Source organism: Haplochromis burtoni, unplaced genomic scaffold, assembly GCF_018398535.1.
Source record: "Haplochromis burtoni strain Fernald_Lab_line unplaced genomic scaffold, NCSU_Asbu1 Contig_1296, whole genome shotgun sequence".
NCBI classification, from domain to species: domain Eukaryota; kingdom Metazoa; phylum Chordata; class Actinopteri; order Cichliformes; family Cichlidae; genus Haplochromis; species Haplochromis burtoni.
Genome location: NW_024583657.1, coordinates 38,590 through 55,911, shown reverse-complemented (window position 1 = coordinate 55,911; position 17,322 = coordinate 38,590). Strand labels below are relative to the sequence as shown.

The 17,322-nt window shown below is 41.6% G+C and overlaps 2 protein-coding genes across 3 annotated transcripts in view; both read left to right on the top strand.

Moving 5' to 3' along the window:
- The first annotated feature begins 206 nt into the window (after positions 1-206).
- Positions 207-3,763, top strand: LOC102295067 (immunoglobulin lambda-1 light chain-like). The gene is made up of 4 exons (XM_042216855.1): positions 207-306; positions 403-719; positions 2,606-2,639; positions 3,329-3,763. Exons 1-4 carry the CDS (start codon positions 267-269, stop codon positions 3,649-3,651), a joined length of 714 nt encoding a protein of 237 aa, XP_042072789.1. The 5' UTR covers positions 207-266; the 3' UTR covers positions 3,652-3,763.
- A 1,162-nt stretch (positions 3,764-4,925) lies between these two features.
- LOC102295680 (immunoglobulin lambda-1 light chain-like) overlaps positions 4,926-17,322 on the top strand; it is a 44,198-nt gene continuing 31,801 nt past the window's right edge. Inside the window, exons 1-2 of one of the 2 annotated variants that reach the window (XM_042216854.1) lie at positions 4,926-4,974; positions 5,058-5,380. In XM_042216854.1, the coding sequence (XP_042072788.1) occupies positions 4,935-4,974; positions 5,058-5,380 (363 nt within the window). In that variant the 5' untranslated portion in view covers positions 4,926-4,934. Of the gene's footprint in view, positions 4,975-5,053; positions 5,381-17,322 lie in introns of those variants that run through there. The other variant, XM_042216853.1, reaches the window with a different exon arrangement.

The following is a 17,322-nucleotide window of genomic DNA, read 5'->3' as shown; positions in this document are numbered from 1 at the left end:
AACAATTTTTCATAATAAAATGCAATAGCACAATTTTAATGGAGAGGAGGGAGACATCACAATCACCAATATTTATTAATACAAAAACAGAATTACCCTCCACTGAACATAAATTACCCAAACATCGCAAACTACGCAGATTTAGCTCCTCCTCCTGTCAGTCTCTCTGAGTTTCTGTCACATATTTAACGGCTCACACCTCCTCTCCTCCTACAGAAGAAGAGCAATCTCTTTCTAAGTCACAGGTCTCAACACACACTGACAACATGCTGGTGACTCTCTGTGCTCTCATCACTGCTCTAACATGTATGGAACCTCATTTATATTTCAGATTAGTAGTTATTTGTTGGATTCATATGTGCTTGTGTTTCTCTTGACTCTATGTCTTCTTGATGTTTGCAGGTGTGAGTGGTGTGACGGTGGTGACACAGAAGCCTGCTGTTTTATCAGTGAGCAAAGGAGAGACAGCCACCATGGACTGTAACCTGGGGACTGTTACTAACTATGTCTATTGGTATAAACAGATTCCAGGAGGAGTTCCTCAGTGTGTGCTGTATTTTCATTATAGCAATAGTGGTCCAAGCTATGGTTCTGGGTTCTCTGCTCCAAAATTCACATCCACTCATCAGTCAACAAAAGATTATCGTTTGATCATCAAAAATGTGGAGGAAGGAGACTCTGCAGTCTATTACTGTAAGACATGGGACAGCAATAATGCTGTATCACAGTGATTTACACTGTGACAAAAACCTCTTCACTGTTACTTCTGCTTTTTGATGCTCTTTTTTTCACATGCTGACAAAAGACCCATTCAGCAAACTCAGTGTAAACCCACCACCTTCAAATAGCGTGTTTATTGTTATTTTTTATTTTTTATTTTCATGTTCATCAATGAAAACTCAACAACTTCAGACAGTCTGCTAATAAATACTGAATTACTTGTTTTGATTTTTACATTCATCACTGAAAGTATAAAATATCGAGGAGTATAATGACCACCATCAACACAAATTGCCATATATATGTACACAATTATGTGCATTTTAAATTATGTGCATCTAACACAATTAAACCTATTATGTGTGTGTGTTTTTAAATAACAGCAATTTGACAAACGGTTGTCTAAAACTCTGATAACTGTCACATTCTAGCTGCAGTAAATGACATTAATCAACCTAAACAGATACTGATAAAGTTGCATAATGAGGTTTAAAAATGTTTCATATGAAATAAAAATGCAGCAAAATTCAATTTTATCTGTTGCTTCTCTTCTCACTACAATCGTTTTCACATCTCAGCTGAATATTAAAGGATGTTTACACCTCACACTGACAACATGCTGGGGACTGTCTGCTCTCTCATCACTTCTCTAAAGTGTAAGACGTTCTTCTCATCTGTTTCATAGCCCATCGTTTTGGAGAAAGACATTTCACTCATGTTCTTTCTGTGTTTGTTGGCACATGTTAATGCAGCAGAAGTGTTTATCCAGATACCTGCTGTCCACAAGGTTTCTCCAGGTCAAGAAGTTGTTCTCAGCTGCAATATGGTTCAATTATGTTAGATGGTCTAAACAAGTTCCTGGAGGGGTTCCTCAGTTTGTCATTCTGGCAGCTCACTTGGCTTGAGAACAGGTTTTCTGTCCCCAGAGGTGGGAAGTAACCAAGTACAAATACTTACTGTACTTAAGTACAAAGTTTTCAACAAGCTGTTCTCACCTGCAACATTGAGAGAGATAATAGGAATTCTATTAGCTGTATAAACAAGTTCCTAGAGAAGATCATCTGTATGTTCTAAGATTTCTCCATTCTGACAGCTCACAAGCTTTGAAACAAGATTCTCCTCAGAAAAATTCAACTCTACGTCCTCATCAAACATGGATTACAATTTAACTATCAAGTTCGCAGAAATAGAAGACACTGTACTTATCACAGTTGTTCACAATGTGTTACAAACCTCTTGGCAGTACATATGCTTTCTTAGACTTATTCACATTATAGTCCAATCAAGAAAATGCAGAGTAACATACAATCTCCAGATAATGTCTTATTAAACCTTTGATTTTTTTACCGTTAACCTGCTCAAATACAACATTAAAAAAGCTGAAAGCTTTTATGTTGGCTGGTACAAACAGGTTCCTGGTTCTTCTCCTCATTTCTGAGATTTCATCATTCTCACAGGTCAACTGCATTTTCAGCAGGATTCTCCTCAGACAGATTAATATCTAAATCCTGACCAAACACTGATTTCAAGTCTATTATCAATCATGCAGAGACAGGAGACTCTGCAGTGAGTTCCTGTTAGACATGGGAAGACTCTCCCAAGAAAGCTGGTTCATAGTGAAGCAGACTATGGCCAGAATCTTACTGAGAAAAAGTACAGCTCTGATTAATGCTGGCCAATAATGAGGACTTTATTAAACCTTGCACAAAAAAAGGGAAGGAATAAACTACACAGAGAGAGACACAGTTATAAAACACAAACAGATGAAGTGAATGAGATGCTGACAGTGAAAGTTAGTCTCAGCAGGATGTTTCAGTTCCTCTCCCCTCATCAGTGACAGTCAGGAGGTTTTTGTACAGCCATGTATACAAACTGAATCACTGTGGTATTCGGACAAGGCACCAAGCTGATTGTGACAGGTAAGTACTTTTTAACTCATCATAAAACAAGAGAGATTTTGCAAAAATCTGCTGATGACTACTTAGTTCAATACGTTTCTTGTTCAGCATCATTTTTTATGATTTTGTACAATCTGAAATAGTTTCAGGTTGTCTCATATACAGGAGACATGAATGACATGTTTAAAAAATGTGAAATGGTGTCAAACCAGTTGTCTTACAATGGTGTGAAATATGTTGTTTTTCCGTTCTTGCTTTTAATTTATGTTTAGGTTGGAATTTCAAAAACATACAAAGGCCCGTTTTCTCTTTCTTCAATAGTTGTTAACACTGTTACTAAAGTTCAAAATGACTTTGAAGTGATTAGAGCCTGGCCGTAGACTTTTCTTTGACGTGAAAGAAAATTACCCACATTAGCTGACATGTTAAGCAGAAACCTGTAGAATTTAATCAAAGATATCTTACATGGAAAGTTAAACAGTAATTAATCATATTTTATTTGGTAAAAATATAAAAAGAAATTCAAACAATATGTTGGATCCATATATTTTGGTATTTTACATTAGTTTTGTTTTCTTCTAACTTCATAACAAATGTTATGTTTATTCCACATTGAGTCTTCTTGATTTCTTCTGGTTTTAGGACTTCATTTCCAATTTCCTTCTTTCTTTTCATTTCTCTTTTTTTGTTTGTCCTTCATGTATTTTCAGGCTCCAGCCTCCCTCCTCCTGTCCTGACAGTCTTCCCTCCGTCCAGTGCTGAGCTCCAGTCCAACACAGCTTCTCTGGTCTGTCTGTCCAGTCAGTCTGTGCCTTTTGCAGATGTGAGCTGGTTGGCTGCTGGGAGTCCAGTGAGCAGTGGGATCTCTACCAGCACTGCTGTTCAGAGACCAGACCAGACTTACCAAATCAGCAGCTCTCTGACCATCCAGACATCAGACTGGAACATGAATAAGGTTTATACATGTAAAGTGTCTTTGGGCTCACAGACTTCAGAGAAAACCATCAAGAAGTCAGAATGTCCCACTGAATAGTCGAGGACCAGAATGTGCATTTAAAATCTGCTTCTTTACTGCTTGTGCTGTTTGCTCATTACAGTCTTTACGTGTTAGAAATCAGAATAAAGCAAAAGGTTTAAGTCATGTATTCATCTGCAGATTGTTAACAAGTATTTTCAGGAATTCATGTTTTGCAATAAATTAATAAAAGCATTGGTTAAAATAAATGTCTTTTCTTGTCAATAAATAATAAATTGTGTCACTGTTTTGTTAGTAACATAAATTTAAAACGATTAAAATGAACTCTTAAATTTTAGAGAGGGGCACACAGAGGAAAACAGCACTCATAAGCACACCACTTTTTAAATGTCTTCTTCTCATAATAAAAACATTAGTATATTCTGAAATACACGCTATGTAATATTTGAACACTAGAGAGCATCATTTAACATTACTTCCTGAATATGAGAGAGGGCAAGTGTCACTGGTTTAAAATGTTGGTTTTAAACTTGCAAATGAATCTTCACACTCAGTTAGTGAAGCATCACCTCTCTGTGCTTCTGTTTCTTCAGGATGCACCTGCAGGTCTTAGTAACTCATTTATAACCTCAAGTAAATGATGTATCAGCTCTCTGTAAAATGGAACTGCTGTTTTTAATGGATATGTTTCAGTTCATATCATTTGATCATTCAGAGACAGCTGAATACTGTTAGACCATGACACATGAAGGCAATACCAATTGTGCTATTTTTTTTGCAACCTACAATGAGCAATACTTTAATTACTCCAAGATACAGCACTAAGGCATCTACAGGGATTTCACAGCCTAGTTTTTTTCTTAGTGTTAGACATGTATTGTCCCAGTATATTTGAATTTTATTGCCTACCCAAAGATTTTGTGAGTGGGTGGCATCCATGTGACCACACTGTTTCCTGCTGTTGTCACCCACATTCCTTGCTTTTAAGGTCTAAGAAACACACAAATTCAATTTTCCCCAAGTAAATTCTCTTCAATTTGTTGAGCTTGTGTGTCACCCACATGACCAATCCTCCTTTGCTATTTGTATGCCTAGTTCTTTTTCCCATTTTGTTTTAATGTAAGTATTAGTCCCTGCTTCTGGAGGCCTTGGTATTATTTTCTCATTATTCTGATTATGCGCTTCAATCAAAATATATACATTATGTTGCTAATCAAGAAACAAATTAAGACAAAAGAAAAAAATGAGAGGAGGAGGCACAGCTCCTCCTCCTGATAGTTCTATTAAATGGCTCCTCCAGCACCTTTTCTCCAAATCAGTTCGTACTTCACACTGACATTATGCTGGTGACTCTCTGTGCTCTCATCTCTGCTCTAACATGTAAACACTTTGATTTATATTGCACACATGTATACTGATGTCAATATGTTTCTCATTACTTCATATCTTCTTGTTGTTTGCAGGTGTGAGTGGTGTGACGGTGCTCACACAGAAACCTGTTTTCTCAGTGAGGAAAGGAGAGACAGCCACCATGGACTGTAACCTGGGGACTGTTACTGACAGTGCTGCTCGTTGGTATAAACAGATTCCAGGAGGAGTTCCTCAGTTTGTGCTGTGGTTTCGTTATGACTATAGTTCTCCAACCTTTGGCTCTGGGTTCTCCTCTCCAAAATTCACATCCACTCATCAGTCATCATCAGATTATCGTTTGATCATCAACAATGTGGAGGAGGGAGACTCTGCAGTCTATTACTGTAAGACATGGGACAACTCTGTTAATGAGTACGTATCACAGTGATTTACACTGTGACAAAAGCTTCCTCACTCCTTACTTCTGCTTTTTGTGCACAAACTCAGTGCACCAAAGGCACACAATTAGTCCTTAAACATTGCTTTATTGAATTTATTCATTGTAATTCTTTTTCATTTGCACTTTCATTTTAAATAAAAAAAAAGCACCAAAATATACACACATTATTCACTCATAAAGTCTCACATCTTCAGCTTTCAATACCATTGTGGTGTAAAATACGTTTGATCAAAACATTGTCAACATGTTATTTCTGAATCAGATTCCAAGCTGTTGCCTCTAGTTGCAGAGAGAAGAAGCATGTTAGTGAGGTAGAAAGAGAATGTAAACATTTATAGATAGACAAACTGTGTTTGTGTATGCCTATTGTTTTTTCTTTTTCTTTTCTTTTTTTTTTAGATAATCAATGTATCTAATTTGTTGTTATGAAAGAGGAATATACTGCTTCACTGAGTGAATGGGTTAAATGCAGAGAGGAATTTCCCCATGGGGATCAGTGATATATACATTATTATTATTATTATTATTATTATTATTATTATTATTATTATTATTATTATTATTAATAATACAGATGGTACTTTTTCCTTTGGGAAGGTACCATGTGTGCAGTCTACAATTCGGTTGAAGAAAGATGTTGAATGTATTTAATTACTGTAGAAATATAATTGGTTTCTGTGCATTTTTTTTTACCCTGGCAATAAATTACAGTCAATTAAGTAAATTAAGCATCATGAGGCAGAGAGTGGGGGGTGGTTCCCTATTTTCTTGCTGGGAGTTGGCAACACTGCTAGTTAGGTATATGTAATTATTGATTAGATTGTTCGATATTTCCCCTAAGTGCTGTTTAAAATACCAGAATAGGGAGGATGGTGTAGGTTTAAGTTTATTGTATTAATACATATATACCAACAAGATAGTGTACATCACTGTCACAACAGCATTTGTATTCATTCAAAGGCTTTATGGCTTTTCCTTATAATAACTGGTGGGCCAGTGTCCCAGTCCAGACCTGGTCTCAGGTATGCATAAAAACCCTTTATTTAATTAGAAATCCCAGTCTTCAATTACTTCAATACAAAATATTACATACAGTGCACTATACAGGTCATCAGATGTTCAAGATGGGCTTTATGTTCTCCAACAACTGCTCACACTGTCAAGCCAATACACCGGACAATTACATCCATGCTCTTTGGTTCTGTTCACCAGTTCAGAAGTTTTGGCGCGAGATATGTGAATACTTATCAAAGTGTCTGAAATGTTACATTTCAACTTCCCCTTTAGTGTGCTTGTTGGGCATCTTAGATTATGTCACTACAGAAAAGAATATAGCCCATAATTCCTATGTATTGCCAAGAAAACAGTCCTCATGAACTGGAAAAGTAAAAATAATCTTAATTGTAACCAATATAGAAATTATCTAATAGATCACATTAGTCTTGATCAGAGATGGGCAGTAACGCGTTACTGTAATCCGATTACTTTTTTCAAGTAACGAGTAAAGTAAGGGATTACTATTGCAAAAACGGTAATTAGATTACCGTTACTTTCCCGTAGGAACGCTGCGTTACTGCGTTACTAAAACTGTGATTTTTTGCGAGAATGTCTCAGGACAGTGACGTAAGCGAGTGCGCCGTTAGTGACAACAGCTGTGTGCAGATCAACAATGGATCACATATCGATGGGGGAGAGAGTATGAGCGTGCAGCGTTTAAAGCGTGGAAGTACTGACCTTACTTTGAGTTTGATTCCATAAAAAGTGACAAAAAAATTAGCGTCCATCGTGCGTGGGAAGAAAACTTCTTTTTACAGCGAAAAAAAACCCCTAAACTTCCAAGCAAGCACCGAGTGCGCAACGACGTAATGGGAAATTCACAGAGAAACTCGTGGATTCTTCAACTGACCGCGGCACACCTGCACCAGGGTAAACCTCCGCCTACCGCAGTCCTGCTTTACAGATGAAAATAGAGCAACAGGACCGCTGAGTCTTTGACTTTATTTATTTTCTGCTGTGTTTTACTTGCATCTCTTTGAAAGACTGAGTGTAAACACAAAAAATATTTTATTTTATGTGCTGGAATGTGCAGAAAATAGGCTTAAATGTTAAACTAATTTATTCAAGTCAGAGAATGTTGCATATAATTAAATTTTTGTTTGATGCATAAAGTTAAAAGATTAAAACTAATAAAACAAGTTAAAAAAAAGAGACTTTTCCATTTGATTACATTTTGTATGATGGATTATGCAGAAAAAGTAGAATTGGGCTGAAAGATCTATTGCTTTATCACCTCTTCAGGTTGTAAATCGTGTTTTTAAAAAGTAACTAAGTAATTAATTACTTTTGAAAATAAGTAATCAGTAAAGTAATGGGATTACTTTTTTGGGGAAGTAATTAGTTACTGATTACTTTTTTCAAGTAACTTGACCAACACTGGTCTTGATACAGCCTCTGCCACCACATCAGATCAATTACTCTTGGCTCCTTTGATCAGCTGCATCACCTATTGGCGGTAGGGGGTCGTAGTTTGGTCCCACCTTCGTTGTTGTGATTGGTGTGGGGGTAGCGACAGGCTTGGGGCGTCGGGGGATTCCCTAGGAGCGTCTTCCTTGGAGGGCTCTACCCGGGGTTGTTGTCATGACCTGTTACGGGCTCTGGTGGCTCTTAGATGATGGTTACCTCGTGGCTGTGTGCAGCAGGGCCAGGGGAGGGTCTGTGCTGGCGCACTTGGGTTACTGACCTGGTAGCCTGGCTGCCCCTGGGTGGGTCCGGGCCAGGCGTGGGGTTCTGGGGGTGCTTTGTCTCCAGACTGGGGCCCTGGCTGGGCCTTGGGGGCTTGGGTCCTGGTTGGTGTGTCGCCGAGGTTGTGGGCAGGTAGGTACATAGGGGCTCAGCCCTGGCGCGGGGGGCTCTTCAACTGGTGGGGAGAGTGTTACATCTTTGCAGAAGTTCTCTGGTCTCCAGGAGTTCCCTCTGCAGGTGGGGGAGAGATATAGGAGAGGTGGAGCGTGAACTCTACCTGGGTGTATATTGTCTTGTGTAGTCTGGGAGATGAGTGGATGATGGGGTGGGTGGAGTTTTCTCTGTGGTGGGGTCGGGTGGGCTGCCCCGAACTCTGTGGGGCTGGGCGGTGCTGCTGCTGTGTGCCCTGGTCCGGATGGGCCTGGGCCCCTTGCCCTGGGGTCAGTGGGGGGAGCTGGCCCCAGGGAGGGGCCACTTGCCCCTCCCTTCCTTCCCTCCCAATCTAGCTGCCTTCCTTTTCCCGCTCCACCACAATCACCAACACACACAGGGCCTTGGGGTGCAGGTGTGTCACCAGGGTGTCCGGGGCTGGGCGCTCAGGTATATGTACTCAGGTGATGTTAATTATATTGCTCTCTTTTTTGCTTGTTTTTTCTTTTCTTTTTTCTCAACAGGTGATCCAGATGATTGATATATATATATATATAGTCCTGGGAACAGCTAAGATACTGCGCAGGACCCTCAAGCTCCCAGGCCTCTGGTAGAGGACCCGAGCTTGAAGGATAAACCGCCCGCAGGGGCGTGCTGGGTGTTTTTTTTTATGAATTTTTTGCCCTCCCACCCTTTTTTGGTGCCCTTTATCACCGTTCCTCTTCCCCGCTGTTTTTCTACCCCCCTTTTCTTTCTCCCTTTCCTTTCCCCCAGTCATGACTGTCCCATATGTAACAACTAAAAATAAAAGAAAATAAACAATAAAAACAAAGGTCAATCAAATGGACCAATACGGCAAGTCCAGGATGGTCCACTTGGTAAAGTAAATCCGTTGGCCATCTTTCTTGGCCTGCTGTCAATAATTCTGATGGCAAAAAATGGGACAGGTGGGGGGAAAAAAGAAAGTATAAAAAGGAAAACAGTGAAACAAATTCACAAATGACCAGATTAGCCAAATTACAGGTTCTCCCAATCAATTTGGTGCAATTCTCACAGTCCACTGTGCATGCTCGTCTCAGAACAGTTAGGACACTTTTTATAACACAGACTCATCTGTGCAAAAGACACTTCAACAATGAAACTGTTTCACATTTGTTAAAACATCAATAGTCAGTCAATTATTTAAACTCTGTGATGAATGAATGTAAAACTTTGACTACACTACAGAGTCATCAAAATGATTTTTTTCCCTCAAAATATTACTGATCATTGAAAGAGTTCTGCAGAGTGTAAGCTTAAGTAGAGCCAAAAAAAAATTCAGAAACAAAAATGAAATATGAAGAACGTCTTTGAAACTTTACATAACTGATGAAATGGAGAAGAGCAAAATAATACTCGTCAAACTCTATGCATGAGAAAACAGACAAAGAAAACACATAACAGTCTAGTCCAGTACATTCAGCAACCACTTTATTAATTATGCCTCTTCCACTGCTCGCCACAGTCATCCAAATATCTAACCAGCATTTCACATCAGCAGCAACTCAAAGCATTTAGGCATGCAGGCATAAGACTGCTGAAGTTCAAACCGAGCATCTTTGAAAGCCCATCTGACCTTGAAGCAGATGGGCTACAGCAAAAGCAAGAAATTTTAACAGACATTTTATAGACACTACTCACAGGTCTAACTGTTACATTAGAACTGCAGCTTAACTGAAGTGTTGTTAACATGCAGTTAAACAAAAATACAAAGTGATACTGAAGTTAGTTTAGAACTTTTAGACCATCTTCATTTACATTTAGTTTGTAATGATTACAAACATATTTATAAGGCAGAAGGAAAATGTAGAAGGGTGAGGATAAGGACACTAGTGATAAATGTTTGATACTTTTACAACCTACCTGTTCTATACATGGAGACCGAGACAGGTGTTAGAAGAAGTACCAGGGAACACAGGGAAGTACACTAGAGAGAGCTGGGCTACACTAACAGAGGTAAGTACAACAACCCAGCGATGAACAGCACTCCAACAAGGCCTTCAGTACTGCCTGGATCGATCAGCAGTGATGAGGATCAGATGAGTAGCACGTGGGTGTAGAAGCCAAGAGGACACAGGAGACCCGACACCGCCCTGGCAGAAAAGGTGAAGACAGCACCTTAGAGCAGCAAAAGGAGCTCCATGAAACTTGAATGAATTTCAAATATTTCACATGGTTAAAAGATTGGTACAATTGCCCATAAACCGCCAAGAGATGATCTGTGAATGTACTTGAAATTAACTGCTGTGTATTGTATGCAGTCATGTTAAAAAGAGATTTCTTGTATTTTCCAGCTCTATTAGCTGGTCCAAAGGCTATCTGCAAATAGAAATTATGAAAACTAAAACTAAGCCCTCTGAGCGCAAACTGGATTACATCTTTGAGAAGCTCACTGCGGTCGTGAGTTCTCAGAATCGGCTCTTTGAGTACAAGAATGACAACATCATGGAGAAGCTCACGGCTCTCCAACGGGAGATTGAGAGACCAGTGTCGGACTGTTAGAACATCTTGAAATTCTCATGAGTTTTTTTCGCACTAAAGTAAAAAACCACCATCACTTATGCGGCTATCCCTTCGGCTCCAGCTGCGGTCTCAAGGCTGGAGCTGAACAACAACACCCTGATAACGACTGTGTTTAGACTGTTCTTCCCATTCTATGCAAGGCCACCTGGGTTGGCTGGAAGACTGTTTACTTAGCCTGGCAGGGCGAAGGACACTGTCTCAGCTGAACTGGACACGCACACACATACATATACACTGATACGCACTCACTCATCCCCCCTCCCTTTCCAAACGCCTTCGATGCTTGTTCCCTCCTGGAGAACATGGCGGGTCTGGGCCCAGCGCTGGAATAATAGTGCAGGGCAGGATGGCTGCTGTGTTTGCTTCGGATTACTCCTCACCCCCTACCCAACCCTGTGGCTTGTCACGTGCTCCATAATGTTGTGCTGTGGACATTTATGTGCTTTCTGTGCAGAGGAGTTTTTTGTTTTCTGTTCTCATGCTGTCCTCCCATAGAAGCCCAGCATGAGTAGAGGTCTCTTTTTCCCTCTTGGACTTTCCCATTGTAGTGTACATTTCAGTGTTTTTCCGTAATGCTACCGATCCCCGACCTGTCTCGCCATGTGATGTTTGTGTTGTGTGTGTAAGGTCGGGGGGCAACTTCAGGGCAACCTGCATGTGGCGAATAAAGGCTTGATTGATTGATTGATCTGTACTAAAACTGGAGTCTGGCGCAGGAACCCAGAACAGAGACAGCAGGGCCCTATTTCAGGAAGCCGGTTTAGAAAACTCAGAGTGAAAAACAATACGCAGGGTTGAGTAACCCCGAACTGTCCAACTCGGAATATTCGGTTTCAGAAAGGCTGATAACAATTAGTTCAATCAACGCGGAGTTGCTTTAACCCCAAGTTAAGCGCGCGCACGAGGATACATAAAGCCCTGATTAGTGGAGCACAGATTAAGCGAGTCACCATGGAGACGGAGGGAAAGAAGGCGCGGTCAATGTATTTTACAGCGCTTGAGGCCGAAATTCTGATGGCAGCATATGCCGATAACATGCAAATTCCTTGCGGAAAAAAGTAACACAGCCTCAGCTGCAAAAGAAAGGGAGCATGCATGGCAAAACATAGCCGACAGAGTCAATGCGTGAGTGTTAATTTAAACATTGATCTAGGGATTTCCACCCATTTAACACGTTATTTTATTATATTTTATTTTATTTTTTATTTTATACATTTTATTTTGTGATGTGATGTGAGCGCAGGTGCAACCCAACAGGCCCCAAACGTTCCTGGCAGCAAGTAAAAATGAAATATAAAAATATAGTCCAAACAGGTAAGGTGTAATTGTATTATGAGCCATAGTGCTTGGTCTGTTTGTCCATGTAAATCAATTGCAGTTAGAGGCTACATTAATTTTCTTTCTGTAAGCACTTATTGAAATTATCTGAGCACATTACAAGTACATATTTGCTTACTCTGTATGCTCAAATGTGACCCGTTATAGCCAACAGAAAAAAAGCGGAGGCCCGAAAAACAGGTGGGGTCCTCCACCACCACCACTCACAGAGGCTGAGCAGTTGGCTTCCACATTTGTGATAATGTTGGCAGCATCACATATGATCTTCACAGTGCAGAGAACACAAATTAGCATCCATTACTATAATGAAATAATTTGTTAGTTTGAAATGCTACAGGGAACTATGTACCTGTACATTAATGCTGTGGAAAGACTTCCTGTTCACATAGTCTCCTTCATTTACTGAAGGAGCAATGATTGGAATGTGAGTGCCATCTATACAGCCAATCACGCCTGGGAACCGTGAGAATAAATGTAAAATTTAAGTAGTAGTTCAAATATCACCACATCATGAATTAAGTTTCGTTCATCCTGATACCTGCAATTTTGTGGAATCCCTCTTTGATAAATCTTGTGGGTCTATGACCGGGGAACACCACAAACGAGTACAGGAGACGTTTCAGTGCAACTGTAACATTCCTGACTGCCCGACAGACGGTAGCCTTGGAAACGTGCTCAGCGTCACCAATATTATACAGAAAGCTCCCGTTTGCAAAAAACCGAAGTGCAATACAAATAATATGTACAGAACTGAGAGAATGTCCGCGATGTGTCACATGAGCAATATTAGGCCTGAGGATGTTATTCAAATAAATTATAGATTGTGCTGAAAAACGGTAACGTTCACACAGGAAATCATCAGGAAATGATAAAATGTCCAGAACGCGCTCTAATCACTCTCTCCCGGCGGAGAGCTCTGCGGAGAATTTGGGCTTCAACATCTACTGGCTCTTCAAGGAAGGGGCACGCCATGTCTGACACTTCCTACAGTCAGGTTTCTGACAAAGAGGCGGAGAAAGTCAGGGTTAGTTGAAGTAAACCTGCTAGGGGGCAGGTTAGCTTCACGGAGTGTGTCGTCATAGTAACTCACTCAGAATTAATCTAAACTCGCTTTGTGAAACCGAAAACCCAGAGTTTTCGTTAACTCAGGGTATACTTACTCAGAGTTTGCACTAAACCGGCTTCCTGAAATAGGGCCCTGGTGGTTTAACAATATTTTATTGGTTAAGCTTAGACTTTGGAAATGTGGCAAGGACAAAAGCAGTGAAACTTAGAGCTTGATGTGGCGTGGCCTGGGTAACGTGGCTAGGGGGACGCAGAACCAGAGAGAGAGAACAGGGCCTGAGATGCAGACTGGAGCTGGGTAGTAAGCAGTCACACTGAGGAGAGAGGACAATGGAGTTAGGGAAGTAGTGGAGGGAGCCCTGAAGTGGTAAGCAATTTGTATTGCTATTCTTACTTGCAGGAGGAGAAACAGAGGGATGAGAGGAGGGCAATGGGGATCTGTGGTGAGCAGATGGAGTGTGATGGCAGGAGGGCAGGCAGGTGAGGCACAGAGTGATTTCCTGAGTGGAGCCTTGGTATCCTAAGTCTGAGAGTAGAGTGTGACCCAACGGTTTGAGCCAAGGTGAATCCAGAAACTGCAGCACAAGAAAGTTTAGTTAACAAGGTAAATCACAGAGAGGGTTTTGTCATTGGTTGATGACAAATTGGGGGTGAATGAATGAATAAAAAGAAAAAAAAGAATACACCATGTGCCATTCTGCATAACATCTGCATTGGTGCCGGTGACATTGTGGCCCCAGATGAGGAGCCCGAGGATGATGCCCAAGATGAGGGGGAGACTGGTGTTGAGGCAGTCAGTGGTTCACACTGGTAGGACCAGCTATCTGCTGAGGTGTATTCCCTGGAGGAGGTACCCCCAGACCACGATTATTGTCATCAGGCAAGTATCCCTTAGTGGTGCATCTGCACAGTGCTGGGATTTCACGTGACACATCTGTATTAACATGCTTGTTGTTACCATGTCGTTTTCCCACCGCCATGATTACAATCCAGTGACATGTCAGCCGTCAGTTTCACCAGCCCTGCAGACCCAAGTGGAGGATGACGCGGTGGACGGTGGGAATGAGCATGCCTGAGCAACATCTGGGGATGCCTATGTGGGATGCTCCACTCAGTACCTAGCTACGCAAACCAGGGGTCTCACCTGTGGCACCTCCTTCATCTCTCTGGTCCTGGTCCAGCAGATCAAACAGCACTGCCCAAGAATCCCTGCTCAGGCAAATGTCAGGCCTGGTTGATGATGTATGTGCATACTGGGACACTCAGGTTTATCCTGGACCACAGTGGGCAGTGCATTTCCGACAATCATGTTGTGTTTTACGTTGCACTGTTTTTATTTTCACAGTTTGGCAAGTGCAGTAGGTCAGGCCCCCCGAAATTGTGTTATGTAGTTTGTGACAGACATGCACTCACAGTTGGGATTTTCTGAATGTTTTATTTACACAACTGAAATAATCATGCTTGTACAAAACAAAGGTTGGGGTGCCAGCATAAAGTACAACTATGTGCAGTAGCTGTCTGTGGACACGACTCAGTCCTTTTTCTGCTCCACTAGCTTCTCAAGGACACCTATCAGTCTGTCCATCCTCTCGGCTCTCCGTTGCTCCATTTGGCGTTGCTGGGCCATGTCCTCTTTTATTAGGGCAATGAGCTCATCCTCCCCGTCCCTCCTCCTTTTCGCCACCCGTGCCTCAGGCGTCTCCTCATCCTCCTGCTCCTCCTGGTGTGGAAGTGGGTTGCCCACTGCTGCACTGGGCCCTGGTGTGTCCTCCTGGATGGAGGACATTAGGACAGGTGGCCTGGTGGAGGGCCTCTGTCCTAGCACCTCATCCATGGCACCAAACCAGGGCCATGTTGCGGCAGTGAGCTTCCCCCTTGCACCCTCGCCCGTCGCTGGATACTTGCACTCCTGAGGGCAGAGTACATCACAAGTGGCAGTTGGCTACAACAGCAACAGTGCAGGTTTACATAGATGACTTCGCAGTGTTCCGTGTGGAGATACATCTGTCACTACCACTGTACATACTTTGTATTTCCTCTTTAGGTTCTCCCATTTGCGTTTGGCCTGCACAGGGGAGATTTTCCCCACCAGGTCCATCTTCTCCACGATTGCTCTGACAGATGAAATATGATAGCACATGTATATCAGGTTATTCCATTTATGGCAGCCACAGCAGGATATACTGGATTGGGACCACAGGGCAGACAGTTCACTGTCCCTTGTGCCTCAATGATTGTAAACCTCATACTGTTGCTGTACCTCCAACCCACTGCGGCTGAGTGTTTCGCACCTGTGAACAGGTGCTCATTGTCACGGCGGAGTCTGATCAGTTCTGCCGTCTGCTCCTTGGTCCCTGTAATGCAGCATGACATTGGATTACATTCCCCAACATCTTGCACTTCTGTTTTATCAGTTCTCTGTTTGCCGTCTGTTCAGCATATACAGCTGTGTCGGTCATACACACTGAAATGTCAGGCAAAACGGTTTCTTGTGGGACAGGGGCAGCACTGACTGAGGCAAAACATTTACTTTATCAGGCCCTAGGTTGGGGTCAGGGGGTTCTCTGTCATATTTGACATGGCAGGTGTGATAACCGTTGCAAATATATATATGATGTGCTGCGGACACGGCTACATTCCTGCCTGGTATATGTTGACATTTCTGTTTGCGGCCCAGGAAGGGTCATATTAGTACAGTTGATTAAACTTGTAGTGGTGATACTTCTATTCATACTGCCCTCTGTCTGGTACATGATTCACAGCTTTGCAGGTCTGTGCATTTACGGTCCGACAGGTGTCACAAGATTCACCTTGACATTTACTATTCAACTTCCATTAACTTTTACATCGTGGCATTTGTTTCGCTCCTTTACACATATCATACATTTGAGGGTGTTGCTGTCCGTTGTCCGCCGCCGTTTCAACCTCCTCCGCAGCTGATGCCATCATTACGCACTGACCTGGCTGTGTCGCGCTATGCATTGTGGGATATATGGGACCACGAAGCGTGCATCGGACCACGCTTGATATTTGGGGAAATCGACGGCGCATTTGGAGTACGCATTTGGAGTGCACTTCGAATTGGGACAGCCGTTGTCGCGTCGCTGTGACGTTATAGGTCTCAAAATGCGTACTCGAAGCGTGCGGTCGCTAAATTGGGACACAGCCATTGGGTCTTCCTTACTCCGCTCTTCACCTGCTTTTACAGGTAACATATATGTCATCATGGTCTTCATCCTTGGGACCCCGTAACATATACAACATTTCTTTTACTTTTTTAGTAAGCAAGAATACACTTTCAAAGTAGCCACTAACATAAATTCAGAATGACTAACCTGAAATTGTTGCATTTTATTAAGGTGAAGATATGAGAACATAATTAACGTGTAACCACATTTAACTGTTTTACTCTAAAGAAATGCTCTGAAGATGCATGTTTTTCCATATTTGTAGAATGGGGAGTAACTTTACACAATTCTGCCTGGCTACACAAAGGGAAAGGTGACACTGGTTTAAAACGTCAGTTGTAAATTTGTAAATAAATCTTCACACTCAGTTAATGAAGCATCACATCTCTCCTCCTCCCTCTCTTCCTGTCCAGGATACATCTGCAGGTCTCGGTATCTTTTATAACTTCATTAATTAAGTTGTGTCAGCTCTCTGTAACATTACGTGGAACTTTCCCTGACTATAAAATGTGATTTATATTATATTTTCAGGCTGTATTTCACTATAATTTGGTAAATTAAAGGCAGTTTACTTCTTTGGTTTGGTCTTTGAAGTTCTTATGATAAAATAAACTAAATTGAGTCCAGGTCTGTAACTAATCTTCACTGCAGCTCTACTATATAGTTCACTTGGCCTTCAGGAAGTCCCTGTATACTCTCTTCTCATAAGTATTGTCGTGCACAGAGATGGACAGTAACACGTTACTGTAATCCGATTACTGTTTTCAAGTAACGAGTAAAGTAAGGGATTACTATTGCAAAAACGGCAATTAGATTACCGTTACTTTCCCGTAGGAACGCTGCGTTACTGCGTTACTAAAACCGTGATTTTTT